At 37.3% G+C, this 19320-nt stretch overlaps 1 protein-coding gene across 2 annotated transcripts in view; it reads right to left on the bottom strand.

Moving 5' to 3' along the window:
• Positions 1 to 19320, bottom strand: part of LOC122811703 (inactive dipeptidyl peptidase 10-like) — a 656601-nt gene that overhangs the window by 425885 nt on the left and 211396 nt on the right. For both annotated transcript variants that reach the window (XM_044083720.1, XM_044083719.1), the window contains exons 3-5: positions 4030 to 4125; positions 2478 to 2572; positions 2116 to 2190 (exon numbers count right to left, since the gene is read on the bottom strand). In XM_044083720.1, coding sequence (XP_043939655.1) covers positions 2116 to 2190; positions 2478 to 2572; positions 4030 to 4125 — 266 coding nt within the window. The remainder of the gene's footprint in view (positions 1 to 2115; positions 2191 to 2477; positions 2573 to 4029; positions 4126 to 19320) is intronic.

Raw genomic sequence — 19320 nt, 5'->3', positions numbered from 1 at the left:
ATAAGCACATAAAGAATGTGCATCAGAGACAGGCAATTTATGGCCACATTCCACACATCTTTTAAAACCTGGACTGCCTTTTTATCTGTCATAGTAAAGAAAGGGAAAAAGGGTTACCCAAAAGGAATTTCCTGAAGGTAAGGCCCAGAAAGATTTACCAATGATAGTAAAGGGAAAGAAATACCTTGACGGTAAGAGAAAGAAATAAACAAAATAAGAGCACAGGGAGTGTACTTAGCTCAAGAGAAATAGCCTAACACGACCTAACTGCAATGCGGCAAATGAAATCTGAGGTAACAGGGAGAGGAGAATTATGGGTAAGAGTTTAGCTTGAGAGTTTGTGGCTGACATGAGCTTGGAAAATGGCCGGCTCGGTTCCGAGGTCGGAACCGATACCCATGCGTAAGGAATGAATGAGGATTAACATCATCAGATTGAGCATTTGTTTTCCTCCCCGCGGTCGAGTGGCCTCCGAAAGACATGCGTGAATGGGCATGCCTTCGTTGAAGGTTAGGCGTTGGGCTGGCAACTCGGCACCATAAAAAATCTACTGCCAATCATTAGCGGACCGGAGTTTCATTGTGGTGACCCCTAACCGGAAAAAGCCGAAAAGACAAACAACAACAAACTAGGATTTTCTTAGCAGCAGCATAGTAATACAAAACAAAACAGCACTGTGGCTGGGTAGTTAAAGTTTTGAAATCATAACTGCAGGGCCCAGGTCTCATTCCTGATTTGTAGTTATTGTCTGTACAAACTTTTCATGTGTACATATGTTTTTCCTTGACTTTTCAATTTCCTTGCATCTATAAAAATATGCTGGAGGATGGGTTGATCTGAATTTCCACATATACTACATTTATCCATGCTCATGTGGCCAGGTGAGATATGAAAAGAATCATTTCATTTAAACAGGTAACAAGTAAATGAAACAGACATATATTGATCTTTTCTTCATCTGAAATGTATAGCACAACATAAATTATTATAGGCTGTGCAGGAAGGTAGAGTGTAGCAGTTTACACAGAAGTAAAGAGGAACATATTGTATTTCAAGCCCCATATAGTATTAGAAAAGGAAAACTTGAGTTCTCTGTTCCCAAAGCAAGGACAATGAGCAACAAATTCCTTGCCCATTTTTTAGCCATCCTCCCAAACACTCATCCCAATAAATTTTAATTAGGACTCCTCCCTCCCCACAGAGTGACCACAGGCAATTCTACCAGCCCACCCTGATACACTTATGTAATCTGTTGGTGCATCTACAAGGTATATGCCCCTGTTGTTAACAGCTTGGGGTCATTTAATAGCCTGGATGCTGGGGTGTCAGTAGGAGGAAGATCATGTGACAGATGTCTGTCTGTCTTTTGGGAGGGGGGCTGGAGTGGGGTTTTGCCTTACATTACTGGCCAGCTAGTAAAGACCTAGGGAATAATACAGGCAGGACAAATGTAGTTCATCAATATATCCTGTAGAGCAGAATAATTTCTGAGGGAAGAGAAAGATTATGAAAGAATATGGCCTTTGGCCCCCATCTTGGTGTGAGATGCAGTGTCACAGTGGTCTCCAAGAACCAGCTGATTAAGGGTCATGCTAGATTACTAACCTCTGACACAAGAGTAGTACTTGTAGGGGTTTACTGGGAGAGAACAGGGCCCTGATGCCAGAAGTGGAGACTATAAAAATGCATTTTAGTTGATTTCACATCCATTAACTACATGTATACACATGCACACACACACACACACACACACACACACACACACACACACACACACACACACACACACACACACACACACACACACACACACACACACACAGAATGATGCTTTGGTATACCTTTTTTCGGTAGTCTGAGCTCTGAGTGTGAAAAAGGTCAGGAAAAAGTTGTGATAGTTACTATGATGAAAAATAACTAAGTGTATCTGCAAGGAAAAGAATGCTTTGCACACTGTCTACATCTTCAGACCAGTATTAATTGCTATAACACTTGAAAATGTAAACTGATACAAAAGTTTATCCACAAAAGGACTCTTATTGACCCAAACTAATGTGCCTTGGAGTTTTTTATAGCTTTACTTCAAAAATCTGAAATTAGTTAATTGATGATTACCTGTTTCACATTAAAAGCGAGGAGTGCATAGTGGAGATCAGGTGAAACCTGGAATTTGGTTGCTTTTAGCATGTGCTGGAAAGAACAGTAAATGTTAGTCATATATTTGAAATACAGTATTTTTATGGTTTAAGTAATGTGTTATTAAATGATGTACCCAAGTATTTTTTTATTAAATATTATAACATTTAGAATATTCCTAACTTACTAGTCGATAATTTACATTTTGCACATCATATATACAGACACATGCATATGCTGCTTTCTTTTTGTGTAATTATATTTTAGTTTGCTACTAATAACAATAAGATTTAAAAAAAAATCTGACTGAAGTGTGTAGTATACCAAGGGGTTTTCCTTACAAATGTGCCATTCTCCACCAAGATAATCTCATCTCTGCTTTGCATGTTTTGCTTGATCACATGTCCTTCTCTCGTACGAAATATTAACTCTTCACCTGTACAATGAAGAAAAAAGAATTATTCAAATGTAATTCACGGATTCATGTTGTTTATACAGTAAGATTGTCATTGGGAGCCATTTGTTATGGGATGAGAGTGTGTGGGACTAAAGGCCATGTTACTGTACCCCAGTAAACCTGACTATCACTGTATAGTTGATGCAAGAGTCCAGTCTTGTTTTATAAGGCCTTTTCCTGCAGCACCTCTGACTTGGAGCAAATTATTGTAGAGAGAGGAAAACGAAATAACATTTTGTGATGTGATGCTGAAAGTTGCAAGCTGTGGTCAGCAATACCATGGTTGGAATATCAGTCAAGATATTTTCTTGGCAAATCAGCACTGAAGATCCAGGCTGAGTCATACTGTGTTTTGCCAGCTGTTGTACTGATAGACTTCGTTTTGGGACCTTTTGGGAAAGGCATTCCTTTTGGCAAAGGAGATGCTAGTGCAGTGTACTGCCTCCCATTTGTTAGTTAACATAGTGCAGTGTAGTGCCTCCCTTTTGTTAACATTTAGTATGTGATGTGTTCTGTCTATGGAGAAGAGCTGGTGGTAGAACGCTAGGAGCATCTCTGCAAAGTGAAACTTGCACACTCTACTTTTTGCTTGCCTGTGGACAGTGTTGAAATCTAGAGAAAGAATAACTTTGTAAGCAGGATGAAGTCTAATCCTTAGCAGGCCTTGGACCATACACCAGGTGCTACCATATCTCTTCAAAGAGGACATCATTTCAAGTGAGTCTAAGCTAAGATGATAACTAATGCGTGCAAGGGTTTGTGGGATCCAGGCTAAAGTGACACCAAAAGTGATAAAGGAATAGAAAGATAAGGGGAATACGAGTAACTGGAGGTAGAAAAGAATTATGAAATTCCTAGTGTTTCCCAATAACAATTGCTGTAAATTATGGTGAAGGACCACTACTCTTCTGATTTGAGTTTCTGTCAGAAGGAGATGCACTGTGGGTTATTTCATGCTGGTGAGTGTTAAGCTGAAGTTGCTGTAAGGGAATCATACCTCAACTGTACAGATTTAGCAAAATCTTCAGATTTTTGCCTTGTATATTTGGTTTGTTTTTCATACAATTGTGGCTTTCTGGCAAACTAGTGGCAATTCATTAAAGACTGAAGTTAGAAAATAATGACAGACATTTGAGTTTTAGACTTCATACCCTTCAGAAAATTTATGCTAATGCAAAACCTGTTATTCTAGCAACTTTCTAAGTTTGTAAGAACAATATTTAAAAATTGTTCCTATTTGTGCAAATTTTTTCATGGCTTTGTCCAGATTTCTTATTCTATGAGGCTGGGAAGTATGAAGGGAATGATTATAATATATTGCGGTTTTCTCTCCTTTTTGTTGAAATATTATTTTAATAATTAAATTAGAAATATTTTGTGCCACCATAGAAATATTCAACAAAAGAGATTGCTGATATAATGCTCTTGTAACCTACCTCCAGTCCACACTGCTTGAGGGATCTGTAATCGTAGTTCCTCTCTACCCAGATCTGCAAAGGTCAGCTTGGATAGTTGAGTTAATGTAGCATCCTCTGGAAAAAAAGAAACAGGTTGCAAAAGTGCATAGATATTCCCAGAAACAGTACTTTAATCTGGACAATAAATGTTCTATAATAATATTAAGTAATATTGCAACCTAAGCTAGTTCTGGGCAGCTGCTCTTTCCTTTCTTTCCTTTTTCTTCAAGTTTACCAGTCTATTTTCAAATGTCCTGTTTGTCTTAGCCTTTAATAACCAGTCTTGTAACTCCTTCCACCTGTCTTCCACTCTTTCTGTGTAAAAAAAAATTGTATTATCTAGGTTGAACTGGGTCTTTTAATCTGGCAATTGCTCCCCTTTCTACATGCCCTTTCATTCCTCTGCAGACTAATGCTACCACCCAACCCCTTTAATACTTCATATGACCATATTATGCCATGCAGACCTCAGCTCTATTCTAACAAACAAGAAGCCCAGTTCCCTAAGCCTTCCTTTGTATACTTCATTCTCTACACTGTCTTCTCCACTGAGACCTTCAGAGCTGTATGCAGTATCCCAGCTGTGGTCTTTAAGGACCCCGGTAGAAGAGCATCATTATCTTCCTAATCCTGGATGTGCATCCTAACCTCTGGCTTGCCCTTACTAGTTCCTCTTGTGCTGAGCCCAGTTGTCCGTTCTTACCCCAGAATGTCACTACTGCTCTGCTTTTAAGGCCAGTCACTAAGCATAAATTGCACCCTCTGCAGTCATTCTCCAGGAGCATCAGTATGCACTTAGGACTGAAGCAGAACTGCCATTAGATTCATTAGCCTTTTCTTCCCCAAGTTTAAAAATGGATGAGGTTTCAACTCAGTCATTTCAGTTTGGTGAAGCTGAACTCATCAGCTGATGCTCCCAGTGGAAATGCCTGCTTGTGTGGCTTCTTTGTGTGCACTGGAAATTATTCAGTGTGTGTTTTTTTCCCCCTTTCTTCATTGATATGTCACTGTGGAGTTAGTGATTTTAAGTAAGAAGCAGTAAGAGATAAAATCTCCCATATGGGGGGGGGGGTTGCAGGAGGATTACCCCCAGAAAAAAATATGTTGTAGGTGGCTTGAGTGAGATGAAGCTTTGACCAGTTTGCTTCATTCAGCTAAAGATTCAATTAATTGAAACTTGGAGATACATAACGGAAGCAATCAGATCATGCCTGCAGCCTCTTCAGCCCCCTCTTCAGGTTTGTTGTCCCCAGCCTTGGTATTATCTGTAAGTAGATAGATTAAGTTTCATTACATGTGTGATGTCAGAGAAAAACGCATTAATCAGGGTCATTCATAGGACTGATCCATGCAGTACAACACTTGTGTTTTTTACAAGGTGGATGATAGGCATTGTGCAGTGCATGTGCACAGAGTTACCTCTAACCACTGCCTTGGTAACCCAGTTACAGAACTCAGTCAGGTTAATCCTATAGGATATTGCTATTATGAATATACCCTGGACTTCATTAAACAGTTTGAGGAACTTCATGACCTTTGACTTCAGCACTGTGCCCATTGTTTTGCTGAATGTAGAAAACAGGTTATATTTCCCTGGGTCACTCCTTGTTTCATCTTTCTAAATGAAAATTATTATTGCTTGCTTTCAGTCCTTTGAGAAAGAATTATGTTCTTTCATAACACCTTGCTATCATTAGGATCATCATAGGATCATAGGAGGTTATTAGGCTAATAGCCTTGGGGCCCATACAAGCATAGCCAAGAGTTTATCCCCAAAAAAGAAACCTCAGTCAGCACCTAGAAATATAAAATATTCTGGTATGCTGCAGGACTTCAGGTAACTGTATAAGAAAACCTCTGAAAATCTGCCTTTTCTCAGTCTGTCCACATGTGCTGCACAATGTCTATCAGCTCACCACAAGTTAATGTAGGTATGAATATTAGAAACATCTCTAAACAAAGAACGTACAGTTCCTGTAAAGCTGTTTCCATGTATTTTTGTTAAAATTCCCTGTAAAGTTTTTGAGCAGATATAGTGACAGCAACAGACAGAAGTGACAGTATCCAGCAAATGGATGCCATGTAATGGAAAGCTTGACATCATCTTAATATGTTACTTTTTTTGTATGTTTTGTATTCCCATACCTGCCAACCAACAAGCCTCCCCAAAGGAACAAAGGCCCATTTTTCTAGGCAATTTGGGGGGCGGGCATCATTTGGACAACCATGAGGTGCACTTGTGTCCTTACCAACATCTTGGCAATGAGGCCATTGTTGTTGGCCTAAGCCACCCTTGGGCAGGAGATGCACATGACCTGCATCACTGTGGGAGCCTCTATGCCTTCCTGTGTGCAGGTGCACACTTGATGAAGATGCTGACTGATGAAGAATACTGCTGACTCGTGGCTCGGAGTGTTATATACATGTTCCCAGGGCTGTGGGCATACATCCTTCCTCTGAATTTGCTGTAGCTTGTGACCGTCACTTTGCCCTCTCCCTGGATGGGCATGCCTATCCTTTATGCAAGTCTCATGAAGCACCTGAGCTGCTAGCCGAACTTGGGTTTTCTTGATCATTCTTATGGCTTTATCCTAGTATGCCATTGGGCTAGCCTTAATATGCTTAATTTAATTAGATAAACTCACAACCATATAGAAGTTTTCATAGTTTCATCATTTGATACAATTGTACAATAGCCAGAGAGCCTCATGAAAGCACAGACTGCACATTTAAGGAATATACTCTATTACCCATCTGATTATCCAGAGTTGTTTTAAATATTTGCAAAGATGTACTTTTCTTAATACCAAAAGGCTGATTATTACAAGATCTAACCAAGGACTGCATAATAAATTTGCTTCTTTCTGACGTTCTCGAGTTCAGTTTTGTACCAATATCATTATTCCTCAGATTTTATCTATAATTTATTTATTTATTTGACATTTGTTTACCGGAAAAGTCCAACTGGGCCAAAAAGTGCCCATTTTCAGTAGAAGCCTGGGGAGAAAAGCTCCACAATCACATAATAAATGTTTTTATATTTAATATTGTTTATAATTCAACATCATACTGAGCTTTATAAGGTAAGCAGAATCTACCTCTGTACTATTTGTAACATACAGAGTACAGTTGTAACCATGTCAATCATTTGTAATATGACAATGGCAAACTCAGGTATCCCTTTTTTAATTTTCTCTGTACACTTTCTATTAACATCAAATTACTCCTAGAATATGCAGAAAAATAGAAATGTATTCAAAATTTGGCCTTATATAACAAATAAATAATTGCTTTAATACACATAATCTAGTTAATATATTCCTAATTAACAATGCCTGCACTCACACGGTTTTATTTTTTACATTACATACATAGCTGGTAAATAGTAAAGTGTTTGGCATAAGGGTACCTAGGTTTTTATATTTATAAACAACTTTTAATCTGGTACTCCCTCAAAACAGTGGGCATTCTATATTAGCTAGACCATAGAATACTACTCAACTTTTACTATTTTTAATTTTCATTTCTATATTATTCAACCAGCATGCTAGCTGATTCATATAACCATTAAATAGTGAATAATCAGTACATGATGTTAAACGTAACCCTACCTTAATATTGTCAGCATGTTTAATAAACCTAATAATGCTTAAGTATTGGAAGAAAAGAAAGCACATAATTAAAAGGAAGAGGTTCAAGTACAGACCCCTGTGGTACAGCCTTAATAATATTAAACCAGTTGAAATATTTTCTTAGTATTTTAACCCTCTGTTTCCTTCCATAAACCAGTTAATCCAGTGTACAATAAAAGGGATGATCTTTAATTTATTCGTGGAGGTAACTGTTTTGTTACACGGGACACAATAAAAAGCTTTACACAAATCAATACTACTAACACCAGTTTTAATACCTTTGTTAATAGCCATACTGACAAATTCGTAAAATGTTGATGCATGTCAGTATTAAAACCTAAACAACCCTGTTTATGTAAGAGACACAATAAACATCTCTCAATGTGTTTTCCATATGTTGTGGTTAAAGCTATTGGTCTGTAGGTGTTGACAAGATCATTGTTACCTTCTTTGTAAACTGATGTTATATTAGCAAATTTCCAACTGTTTGGTATGATGTTCTTATTCAATAGCAAGTTAAATAATAATTAATAGTGTTATAGGTTGATCAATAAACTTCTATATAAAATTACTAGGCATTAATTCACAGCCCATACTGCTATTGTTTTGACTTTTTTTTAAATAATTATGTGGTAAAGTGGACTGTACATGATTTGAATTAGTGCAACCAGTTTTCTTTGAAATACAATGGCCTGATGCATTAGCTGTTTCCAGGTTACTGGTAATAATTTTATTGTCTAAGAGCAACGGCCCTGCACATGTGGTATTACCCTTACTATGGTTAACATATGAAAAAAAACCTTTTTGGAATTCAAATTCATTGATAGTTTTTCTTCATAAGCACACAATTAGCATTTGTTATCTTAACTTTAAGGTTCCTACTTGCTTTAGTATGCATTAATCTTGTTGAATGCATATTATATTTGTTTATAAGTTTTATACTTTTTCAGTTTTGTTTTTAGAGTTTATCTAAGTAGATGTTTTACCATGGAGTTCAGTTCTAGTAGAACATTTATACTTATCCAGTGTATCTGCACATAAAGTTTAAAACCTTTCCCATCTGGTATCGTAATCACTAGGACTTACTATATTAATGTTATACTTAACAATTTATTTTGTTAAGATCATATTTACTTATAGTTGTCCTAGATAGTATGCCATCTGTATAAACAATGAAATACAAGGTGTTATGACCTGAATTCCATAGCGGTTTCAGGAAGTCAGCTGACAATATATTATTGTAATGAGAATGAAAATTAATAAGTTGTATGAAATTCTTTACCAGCAGGAGATCCAACAGATCACATACAATAGGTGATTTACAAAAACAGTATTCCAGCTCCCGTAGGAAAAATTTAAATTACCAAGTATTATTGTACGTTTTGCATGTATATTATTTAGTACATTGTCAATAAACTTTAGGGCTTGCTGTGTATTAATATTATGGCTCCTATAACAAGCCATCAAATTCAATCCTTGACCACTAAAAGTATCCAGAATTTCAAGGCAGAAGCGTTTTGTTTCATAATCTCTAACTATTAGTCTAGACTTCAAAGAATTATGTTCAAATACAACAACTCCCCTGCCGACGGATGTTACTGTCAAGCATTCTTCTTTAGCAAATACATCAGTATTAACACCTGAACATTGCCTTGCTTTGCAGTAATTAATATATTAACACCGGAGCATTGCCTTGCTTTGCAGTAATTAATATATTGTACTGATGTGTTGCTGCAAGGGCAGTTTAATCATTCACCTTATTGCACAAGCTAAGAGCATTAATATAATATTTTTTTCTGTTACTCACATTGGATATGTGAACATTTCTCTGTTTATCATTAACCACTGATTGTAATCTAAAAATGTTTCACTATATCCTTTACTTCTGTTTTGAACTTTTTCTTAAGTGACATTTAGAAAACACTTATTGTAAAGGCTTTCATTCAGTAGCACAAAGTTATACTGTGCAGTCAGTATTGTATTTATCTCTCATTGATGAAGCAGGGGTATATCTCCTGCTTATAAAATAACATTGGACTGTTAATAGTGTTTATATATGAATTCTAGCTGTTTGGAATGTCTCACATGAGGAAGGCAGCATGTAGTTTACTCAAAACGTTCAGCTATTTCACATTAGGAGGGACCCTGCTTCCCTGTAACTTTCACAAATTTTTGTCTGTATCGCTCAAGTTTCCCATGTTGATTAATGCTTATGTGAATTACAAATTCGTATGATATCTTACTGCTCACTCAACATAGATATTTGAATATGTCAGTATTTGGTTCTACAATTTTAAATGCTTCCACTAAAAAGATACATTTCTGAATTTTACTGCATGTTCTTTCTGTATTCTTATTATACTAGTCTGGGAAATCTGGCACTTAGCACAAGACGTGAAAGCATGGGGGGGTGTTTTGTATCACGGATGTTATACTAGTGTGAGAAATCTGGCACTGCGAACAAGAGGGCAAAGAATGGGGGTGTGTTATGTATCACTGATATTGTACTAGTGTGGGAAATGTGCCACAGATCACAAGGGGAAAGGATGGGGGTGTGTTATGTATCACTGATATTGTACTAGTGTGGGAAATGTGCCACAGATCACAAGAGGGGAAAGGATGGGGGTGTGTTATGTATCACTGATATTATATTTGTGTGGTAAAAGTGCCACAGAGCACAATAGGGGAAAGGATGGGGGTGTGTTATATATCACTGATATTATACTAGTGTGGGAAATGTGCCACTGAGCACAAAACGGGAAAGGATAGGGGTGTGTTATGTATCACTGATATTGTACTAGTGTGGGAAATGTGCCACAGATCACAACAGGAGAAAGGATGGGGGGGTGTTATGTATCACTGATATTATATTAGTGTGGTAAAAGTGCCACAGAGCACAATAGGGGAAAGGATGGGGGTGTGTTATATATCACTGATATTATACTAGTGTGGGAAATGTGCCACTGAGCACAAAATGGGAAAGGATAGGGGTGTGTTATGTATCACAGATATACTAGTATGCTATATCTGGCACTGAGCACAAGAGGGGAAAGGACGGGGTGTGTTTTGTATCACAGATATTATACTAGTGTGATAAATCTGGCACTGAGCACAAGAGGGGAAAGGATGGGGTGTTTTTTGTATAACGGATATTATACTAGTCTGATAAATCTGGCACTGAGCACAAGAGGGGAAAGGATGAGGGTGTGTTTTGTATCACTGATATTATACTAGTGTGGGAAATCTGGCACTGAATACAAGAGGGGAAAGGGTGGGGGTGTGTAACGTATCACTGATAAGTTGAAGAAAATGTTGATAAGGAGAAAAAAGATAGGTGGAATATATAGTATGCCTCTCAACTCTCCCTGATTCTGGATAATGTCCCTAATTTGTCAACGGTGTGATTTGTGACAGACAAGTACCAGTAAGACTGAAAGGGAAGGTCTGCAAGAGGGTAGTGAGACCAGCTATGTTATATGGGTTGGAGACAGTGGCATTGACAAAAAGGCAGGAGTCCAAGCTTGACGTGGCAGAGTTGAAGATGTTAAGATTTGCACTGGGTGTGACATGGATGGACAGGATTAGGAATAAGTATATTAGAGGGTCAGCCCAGGTTGGAAGGTTTGGAGACAAAGCCAGAGAGGCAAGATTATGTTGGTTTGGACATGTGCTGAGGAGGGATGCAGAGTATATTGGGAAAAAGATGCTAAGGATGAAGCTGCCAGGTAACAGGAAAAGAGGAAGGCCTAAGATAAGGTTTATGGATGTGGTGAGAGAGGACATGCAGGTGGTTGGTGTGACAGGGCAAGATGCAGAGGACAGGAAGAAATGGAAAGAGATAATCCGCTGTGGTGACCCCTAACAGGAGCAGCCAAATGAAAAAGAAGATTTCTGTCTGTCTTTCAAAACTTTTTGATTTTATGGTAAATTTCTGAAATTACACTGAGTCAATAATGCCAGACAGAGTTCTATTTATTATATTTATTTATTTTATTTACTCTTAGTTGACTAGGTTACTCCAACTAGGCCAGTATCTTCATTTAGTAGGACGAACCAAGAGAGTATTTATACTAACTAGGGATAATTTGGCCATGGCACCACTGAAATATCCCTTCTATTTTATTGTAAGTGCTGTGGAACCTCTTACATTCATTTGAGCTGCCACCAACTCAGATAGATGGGACCTCGGTCAGTTTAATGTCTAATCTGAAGGACGGTTACATCTTATTGTGTAGAAAATATATGTTGACCCAGAACCTGTTACTCTATTAACTTTATAGGTGAGATAGTAATATTTAACAATTGTCACTACTTTTGCCCCCCTGCCCCATTATTTTAGCTTTGCCTAGAATTTTTAAGCAAAGAAGCTGAAAGATATGACAGATAGTTAGGGCAACTTAGATGGTATTCTAATGGCACATAGTACACCAAGCATAAGTATATGCCACTGATTTATTTGTTCTATAGACCTTTAGCAGAAAGGACTAAGGCAATGAGCTGCTAATAACCTTCATCCTGTAGTATTGAGTTTAAGTTCCTCAATCTCCACTTGCCTACTGAGTTACTCAGAACAAGGCTCTTTAACAGACAGCACATCTCACAAATGAAAGGAGGCACTTTTTACTAGCGGACTTACCAAGTTAGAAATTAAAACATCTAAATGATATTCTATAACTGAACACAAATTTATTACAAGTATTTAACTTTCAACACTGAATAACAAAAGGAGGTTGTTCATGGTGATTTTAAATAACCAAATAGTAAGGAAGTGTCCAAAGATAACCAAGAATCAAAGTTAAAGGACACTAATGAACCACAGGCACAAGGACAGTAAAAACCACAAAGTAACTTGAAAGTTGTAATTTCACCCAGCGCTATAAACACTCAGTAAATCAAATTGTTCAGGTGTCCAAAGAAAAAATGCTGTGCAGAAATAAAGAAAAATAATCACAAACTTCTTTAACGTTTATTTGACCTTCCATTTCCGAAGGTCAAATAAACGTTAAAGAAGTTTGTGATTATTTTTCTTTATTTCTGCACAGCATTTTTTCTTTGGACACCTGAGCAATTTGATTTACTGAGTGTTTATAGCGCTGGGTGAAATTACAACTTTCAAGTTACTTTGTGGTTTTTGCTGTCCTTGTGCCTGTGGTTCGTTAGTGTCCTTTAACTTTGATTCATGGTGATTTTAGTATTGTTCAGTTACAGTTTAAAGTGCTGCCACATCTCCTGATATTTTTGTGGTCAGGGGTAAAAGCTAATGCTGTTTGGCTTAAGAAGATGTTAATCTCACCCTGGTGGACCTGAAGCACCTCAAAGTGCACCAGTAAGAGAAATAACAGGACAGTTGTGCATCAAAAATGTCTGGAGTAGCGATATGGAAACACATTCTGTTACAGTACTACAATACTGCCCTGCTGCAGGGATGAATGTATGCAAGGGATGCTAATGACTATGGAAGATAACAGGAGCTAAAAACCTTGTTATATCCCACTATACTGGAAATATTGCTAGTTGTTCCTTAGGAATGATAAAAATAAGCAATATTTCCATATATACTTAATGCTTCAAAAACCAAGTGACTTACAAACTGTTGAATGACATTAGTTGAAGAAAACTGTCTAATATTTGCACTGTAATTTGCACATCTTGATAGTTATCCAGTATTACTTGTATTGCTAATTGTACAATTAAGCATGTTTTCATATTTCAATAAATGTCAGTAAACATGCACTTATACAATTTCCTGTTGTCACATGACAGCTTATGTCTAGTTAAATTAAATGTTCTAACAATACATGTCTAGACTGTATAGTTTTCAAGATACCAACATTTGTTTGTGAAAGTATAGAAAAATATAAGTTGGGATTTCTGTGCATTATAATATGTTACAGTATTTATGGAAATTCTTTGAATGCACTATTATCTCTGTAAAGAATAGTTACTGATAACATTGCTATTTGTGCAATTTTAATAGCTTGTATTGTTCACAACATATTTACATTTCATTATCTTATGCTTTTTAAGTTGATTTTCCAGAAAATGCTCTGGAATGCAAAATGTTTGTGTAGGCTACTTAGAGGTGTGAAATACTAATTTTAAATATATAAATAAACGTCAGTTCATTTTTTTTTTTGCATCTGAAAACTAAGCTTGAAAGCCTTGCTTTTGTTCAGACTCTAGACTACCCTTTATCTGATGTGTGATGCTGGCTATCTGTGACTGATAAGACACATTTAAATGCCATTGTTTAAGAGCCGTTGTTTTCTTAATGCCCCTGTAGTTGGAATAATGACCGGATCCAATGACCTTTGTGATGTAACAGAGGACAAGACAGGAAAGAAAAACAAACAGAAAAAATTTCAGACATAAAACAAATGGAATATTTATTAAATTATGCTTTTTCTGTATGCAACATGTGTAGTGTTGGATTATAGAGAAAAGAAAACTTGACATTTGGGTGGAGTTCTTCTTTAATGTCAGACAGACACTTAAAATGTAAACAAAAACAGAAAAGGTTAAGGTAAGAGTGATAAATCCCCACTATTGCCTCTTTTCTTCCCTCTTTTCCAGTGAACATCTAGATGCACAATTCTTTAGACTTACAAGCAGTACGATCCACCTATTCTGGTATTATAGAAATATGCATACCTCTCAACTGCCCAGATTTTTGCCTCATATTTTTGGTCTATTCCTCATACAATGTGTGATTTTCTGGCAAATCACTGAGGATTGAAGTCACTAAATAATGACTTACATTTGAGTTTCAGACTCCATAGCCTTTAGAAAATGTATGCTAACACAAATCCTGTTATTCTAGCAACTTTCTAAGTTTATAAGTGCAATGTTTAAAATCTATACCCTATTTTTGGGCCTTTGTACCCCCATTATTTAGGCTTTGTCCAGATTTCTTGCACTAAGAGGTTGAGAAGTATGGAAATATGTGCTGTGGAACTTAAATTACTCTCTCAACATTTTGTACTTGTTGTGATGCTCCTGCACTGGTCCAGTAATCAAGGAGCCTCAATCCTCATCACTGGCAACAGTGAGGGAGTACACAATGGGAGGATGACAAGTACACACAGTAAAGTACAATTTCCCTTAAGAGCACACATAGATCACATTCAGTCTGGGGCTGGTCTCTCCCTCTTTCTCCAGATCCCCAATAAGACTCCCCACTGGCATAGCTATAGGGTTAAGATCTCAGCCAAGTGGTCAAGGCAAAACCTCCAGCACCATCTGTATCCAACCAGTGCTTCATGCCCCTGCCCAAGTAGCTGACACACACACACACACACACACACACACACACACACACACACACACACACACACACACACACTCACACGTGAGATTTGATTTATACACACACACACACACACACACACACACACACACACACCTGGGAAAGGCTGGCATGGGTTTACTAGCTATGTCCCTTCTGCCCAGACTACAAGGTAGTTAGCACTGCCACCAATCACCTCTTTATCAGCTACCATAAGGTCCTTACAAAGGATGTTCAATCCTGTGTAATGTTGCTATTATCCAAATGGTAGTTTTAACCAAAACTTGCAAGGCTATTTAGGAGTGGCCTGTACAGTGTCACCAAATACATATGCAAGTACACTAAGAGTTTAAATATGTCTCACAAATATCAGCCGCAAAGACAGGTTTAAATATATTTAATAATAAATACAAGAACAAGACGACACTCAGGAAACAAACACAGTTACTTCAAAGTTCAGAATCAGAGGAAATATTTTAAAACAGCATTGCATGACAGTCTCAAATAAATACAAACACATCTAAACTAATCTTTACTATATTCCTAACTATATCTAAAATAAATTACTGTACCCTAGTTATTTACTATTAACAATGCAAATGCAGATGGTGATAATGATGAGTGGATGTTTCCAGGTCAAAGACAAAATACAAAATGTCCAATCTCTCTCTGAGAGAGTTCTTAAATCAATATCAAATATTTCTGCTGGGTTAGCTTGGATGCCATCATTTTTTGTCACCTGACTTTAGTTCCCAAGCTAAACCAGAAACGAACAGAATTTTAACACCCCTGTATGAGAAATACATATCTCTCAGATGTGCTCAGAACTGTGTAGCTGCTAGGAAGTCATAAAGCAATAAAACAATTTTACATTTGAAACCTAGTAATTATTCTGTCCAAGACAATACAAAAAGCTTCCAGCTCTAGACATCCTGCCTTCTTGCTGCATTGAAACTAACTTTTATAGCACATCATAAAGCACTTAATTTCAACTTATTTTCTTGGAGTTTTGTAAGTTAATCTTCTATGTTCTATCAGGGTATGCTGTGGCTACATTCTTGAAGCTCAGTACATAACATGCAGTTCTGTATAAATCATATCAATATTCACAAATGACAAAGAATTATTTACAAAATTCCAAATAACTGGGCTGGCAGTGTCACACTTGTCCACAATTTGTGACTAATGTTGTTGAATCTCTAGATGATCATCTTGTGGTCATTTCTTCTCATGTTACTTTAAAGCAGTTAGCAGAGTATTTGCATTCAATTCATCAGACACTTCTGTGTGTTCAGTGGCCCATGGTATATTAAAAAAAAAAAACTTCAGTTAAGGGATTTGCCAACAGGGTCAGTGATATATTGAAAAAAATATCAATGTGGTCGGAGATATATTAAAAATAAATTTCCATCAGAGGCTGTGCAAACATGGTCAGTGATCTATTAAAAAGAAACTTCTCTCAGTGGATCTGCCAATATGGTCAGTGGCATATTGAAGAAACTTCATCACGGGATCTGCCAACTTGGTCAGTGATATATTGAAAAAGCTTCATTAGGGGATCTGCCAACATGGTCAGTGATATATCAAAATAGTTTCCATCAGGGGTTCTGCAAACATGGCTAGTGATCTATTAAAAGAAACTTCTCTCAGGGGATATGCCAACATGGTCAGTGATGTATTGAAAGAAGCTTCATCAGGGGATGATCTGACAACACTCCAAATATGAAGCCTGTGATTGGCTCTCTCTCATCCATGGCAACACATCCTCCTCCCTTTCTGTCCTCTAGGGTTTTCATAACTCTTACCAGTCTGCCTCTTGGCACACTTTCCTTGTTTTTTCTTCATAAGGATGTAAACAACACATTACTCAATATGTCTACTTTTTCACAGTTTGCTCTCATCTTTCTCCCATCTTCACTCAGGCTTACCTGGCCTGACACTCCCTTCCTTATTTCTGCTGTATTTATGAAGAAGCCTTTATTCTGGTTTTGATCCCTCCTTTCAATTTCCTTTCAACTTGTGTCTTTGCTTTGACCACCTCCATTGCTAACATTTTGCTAGACGTTTTGCACTGTGCCTCCTCAGCCAAACCCAGTCCCACTCTGTCACTCTTTGTACACTCTGTCTGTTGCCCTAATGCCTGTCTTCACATTCCTGTGTACCCATATTGGCCTTCTCCTCTTTTTGATGTTTTTGCTTCTTCTTTAAATCATTGTCTCGAGCCCTTAGTGTTCTAGTACTGACCTGTTCCCATAGTTTGTTTACTGCTTTTTCACCCATACCCCTTACTCCATTTGGTCCTCCTCACCCTAACTCAGCTTAATTCAGTCCTACAAAATCCCACACTGCTCTCTTCACATACATATTCTCCCCATCTCTAACAAACAGAGTGGTATGTTTTCTGTTGGCTAACAGCTTCACCCGAACATCCCTAATGCCCTTAATGTTTTGGTTAGAAACACATTTACAGTTCTATATTTTCTGGTACAGTCTTACACCAGCTTACTTAACTCCTCCAAACCCAAGAACAGAATCAGCTCATCCTCCTTCTCTACCCTGGAGCTTAGACTCTCCCACTCTGCTTCTAGCAGATTCAGATCTTCTATGCCTATAACCTTCTTCTTCTGACCTCTCTCTTCCTAGTCTCCTCCACATTCTCACGCACATTTATATGCATCATTCTTCTTCTTCCTGTGACTTAAATGGAAAGGCACTTACTCTGTGCTCCAACACTAGCTTCTCTTTGTCTTCTTGACTGGTTGGTAATTGTTTCCTTCTCAGAATTCACTCTTGATTCTGCACTTTATGCAGATCATGACACATACAGTTTTATAAGTGCAAATTGAGGGAATCAAACTCAGATCTACAGGATGAAGCTCATTAACAGTTCATAGCGTTAGTCATCTGAGCTAAACAATAAATGGGATTAGCTTTGGAGCCATCTAAACGTACAGCTTTACAGCTCAGGCTTCAAGCATTTACATAGACGATGCCATCATGTGATGCCAGACCACACGCTCTCCCTTTACCTCCCCTTAATTCCTTCTTCCCTTTCTCCTCTGAGTTTAACTTCCTGATGTATTTTCCAGTAAAACTAAAACAAATGTCAGTAATATATAGTCTTATCATTTGATTGTATGATTACAAAAGTTTGGCAATAATTCAGATAACTGGACTGTGTCAGTGGTTTTGCGTAGCTCTTAAAAACTTAGGGAGTAGCATAGGGGAGTAAGTAATTCAAATACAGATTGATGCTGAAAGTCAAAAGTAAGCAGTCACAGTACTGTTGTAATCTGTAGAGAGAGATAAAACTACAGTAAATCTTTCTCACATCTGGCCCTCTAAAATAACATCAGGAAGGTGAAGGCATTGACTGTAAAAAAAAAACTCCTGCTTTCCATGACAGCCCCGTTTTATGCATTTTGGGGTTTAACAAATTAGAAAATATCAATAATAACCACATACTTTGATACAGAGACATTAGTAATGCAGAAGAGGTCAAGATATGCTGAAAAGCATATATTTTGTTTTCAGTCTTTGTGATTGTTTCTCCTTTAATGAAAAAGGAGAGATGCAGTCATTATGTATGATGGAGTTTTTGTTGTTTTATACAGAAAATATTAATTTACATTTGTGGTTGATCTGTTATGTGCAATGTCTGACATGAAAACATATAACATTGGTACTCTGTACTGGAATGAATTTTCAGCCAGTAGAATGAAAGTTTAAAAATCTGGGAAAAATGATAGTGTAGGAGATCTGTTTTATTAATATACTCTCTCTTCTTTCCTATACCTGGTATGCTTAAAAATGCTGCTAGCCTTTTCTTTAGAATTGTGTTCTTTGACATCCAGATGTAGTGAGATTAGTACATCTCTGCATGGTATAGGTAAAAGCCAGTTATTTGGTTATGTGAAGCAAAATAGTCTTATATAGACAAAAACCCTGTAAGTCCTGCAAGGGTCTTGCTTTAATGATGGCATTTATATTAGTGGAGTACATTTGTTGGATATTATAACAATTATAAATATAAAGGAAAAAAAAAAAACAAAGGTAAATATAAGAAAGAAATGCATTCTGTGGTCTGAAATCTGTTTTCCTGTTCTTATCTTTCTTCTTTCTCTTTCTCTGTATCATACTAGACCTGAAGATTAAAGCTTTCTCTTGTGGTGTAGTCTCCCTGAGACTGATTGAAGAAGGGCACTAAAAGTGTGTAAGTAGCAGCCATTTCATAAAAAGAAATAAAGGGATGCAGAATATGGTAAAAAGCAACTTGAGTTCAAGATGCTGTAAAAGAAAGACATGGGAAAGAAGTGAGTGAAGTAAGTGTGTGTGTGTGTGTGTGTGTGGGGG

The sequence above is a fragment of the Protopterus annectens genome, chromosome 9.part0 (genome assembly GCF_019279795.1).
Source record: "Protopterus annectens isolate FY-2018-M chromosome 9.part0, PAN1.0, whole genome shotgun sequence".
In the NCBI taxonomy this organism is placed as follows: Eukaryota; Metazoa; Chordata; order Ceratodontiformes; family Protopteridae; genus Protopterus; species Protopterus annectens.
Note: the sequence above shows the minus strand (reverse complement) of the source record. Positions and strands in the feature narration are given on the sequence as shown.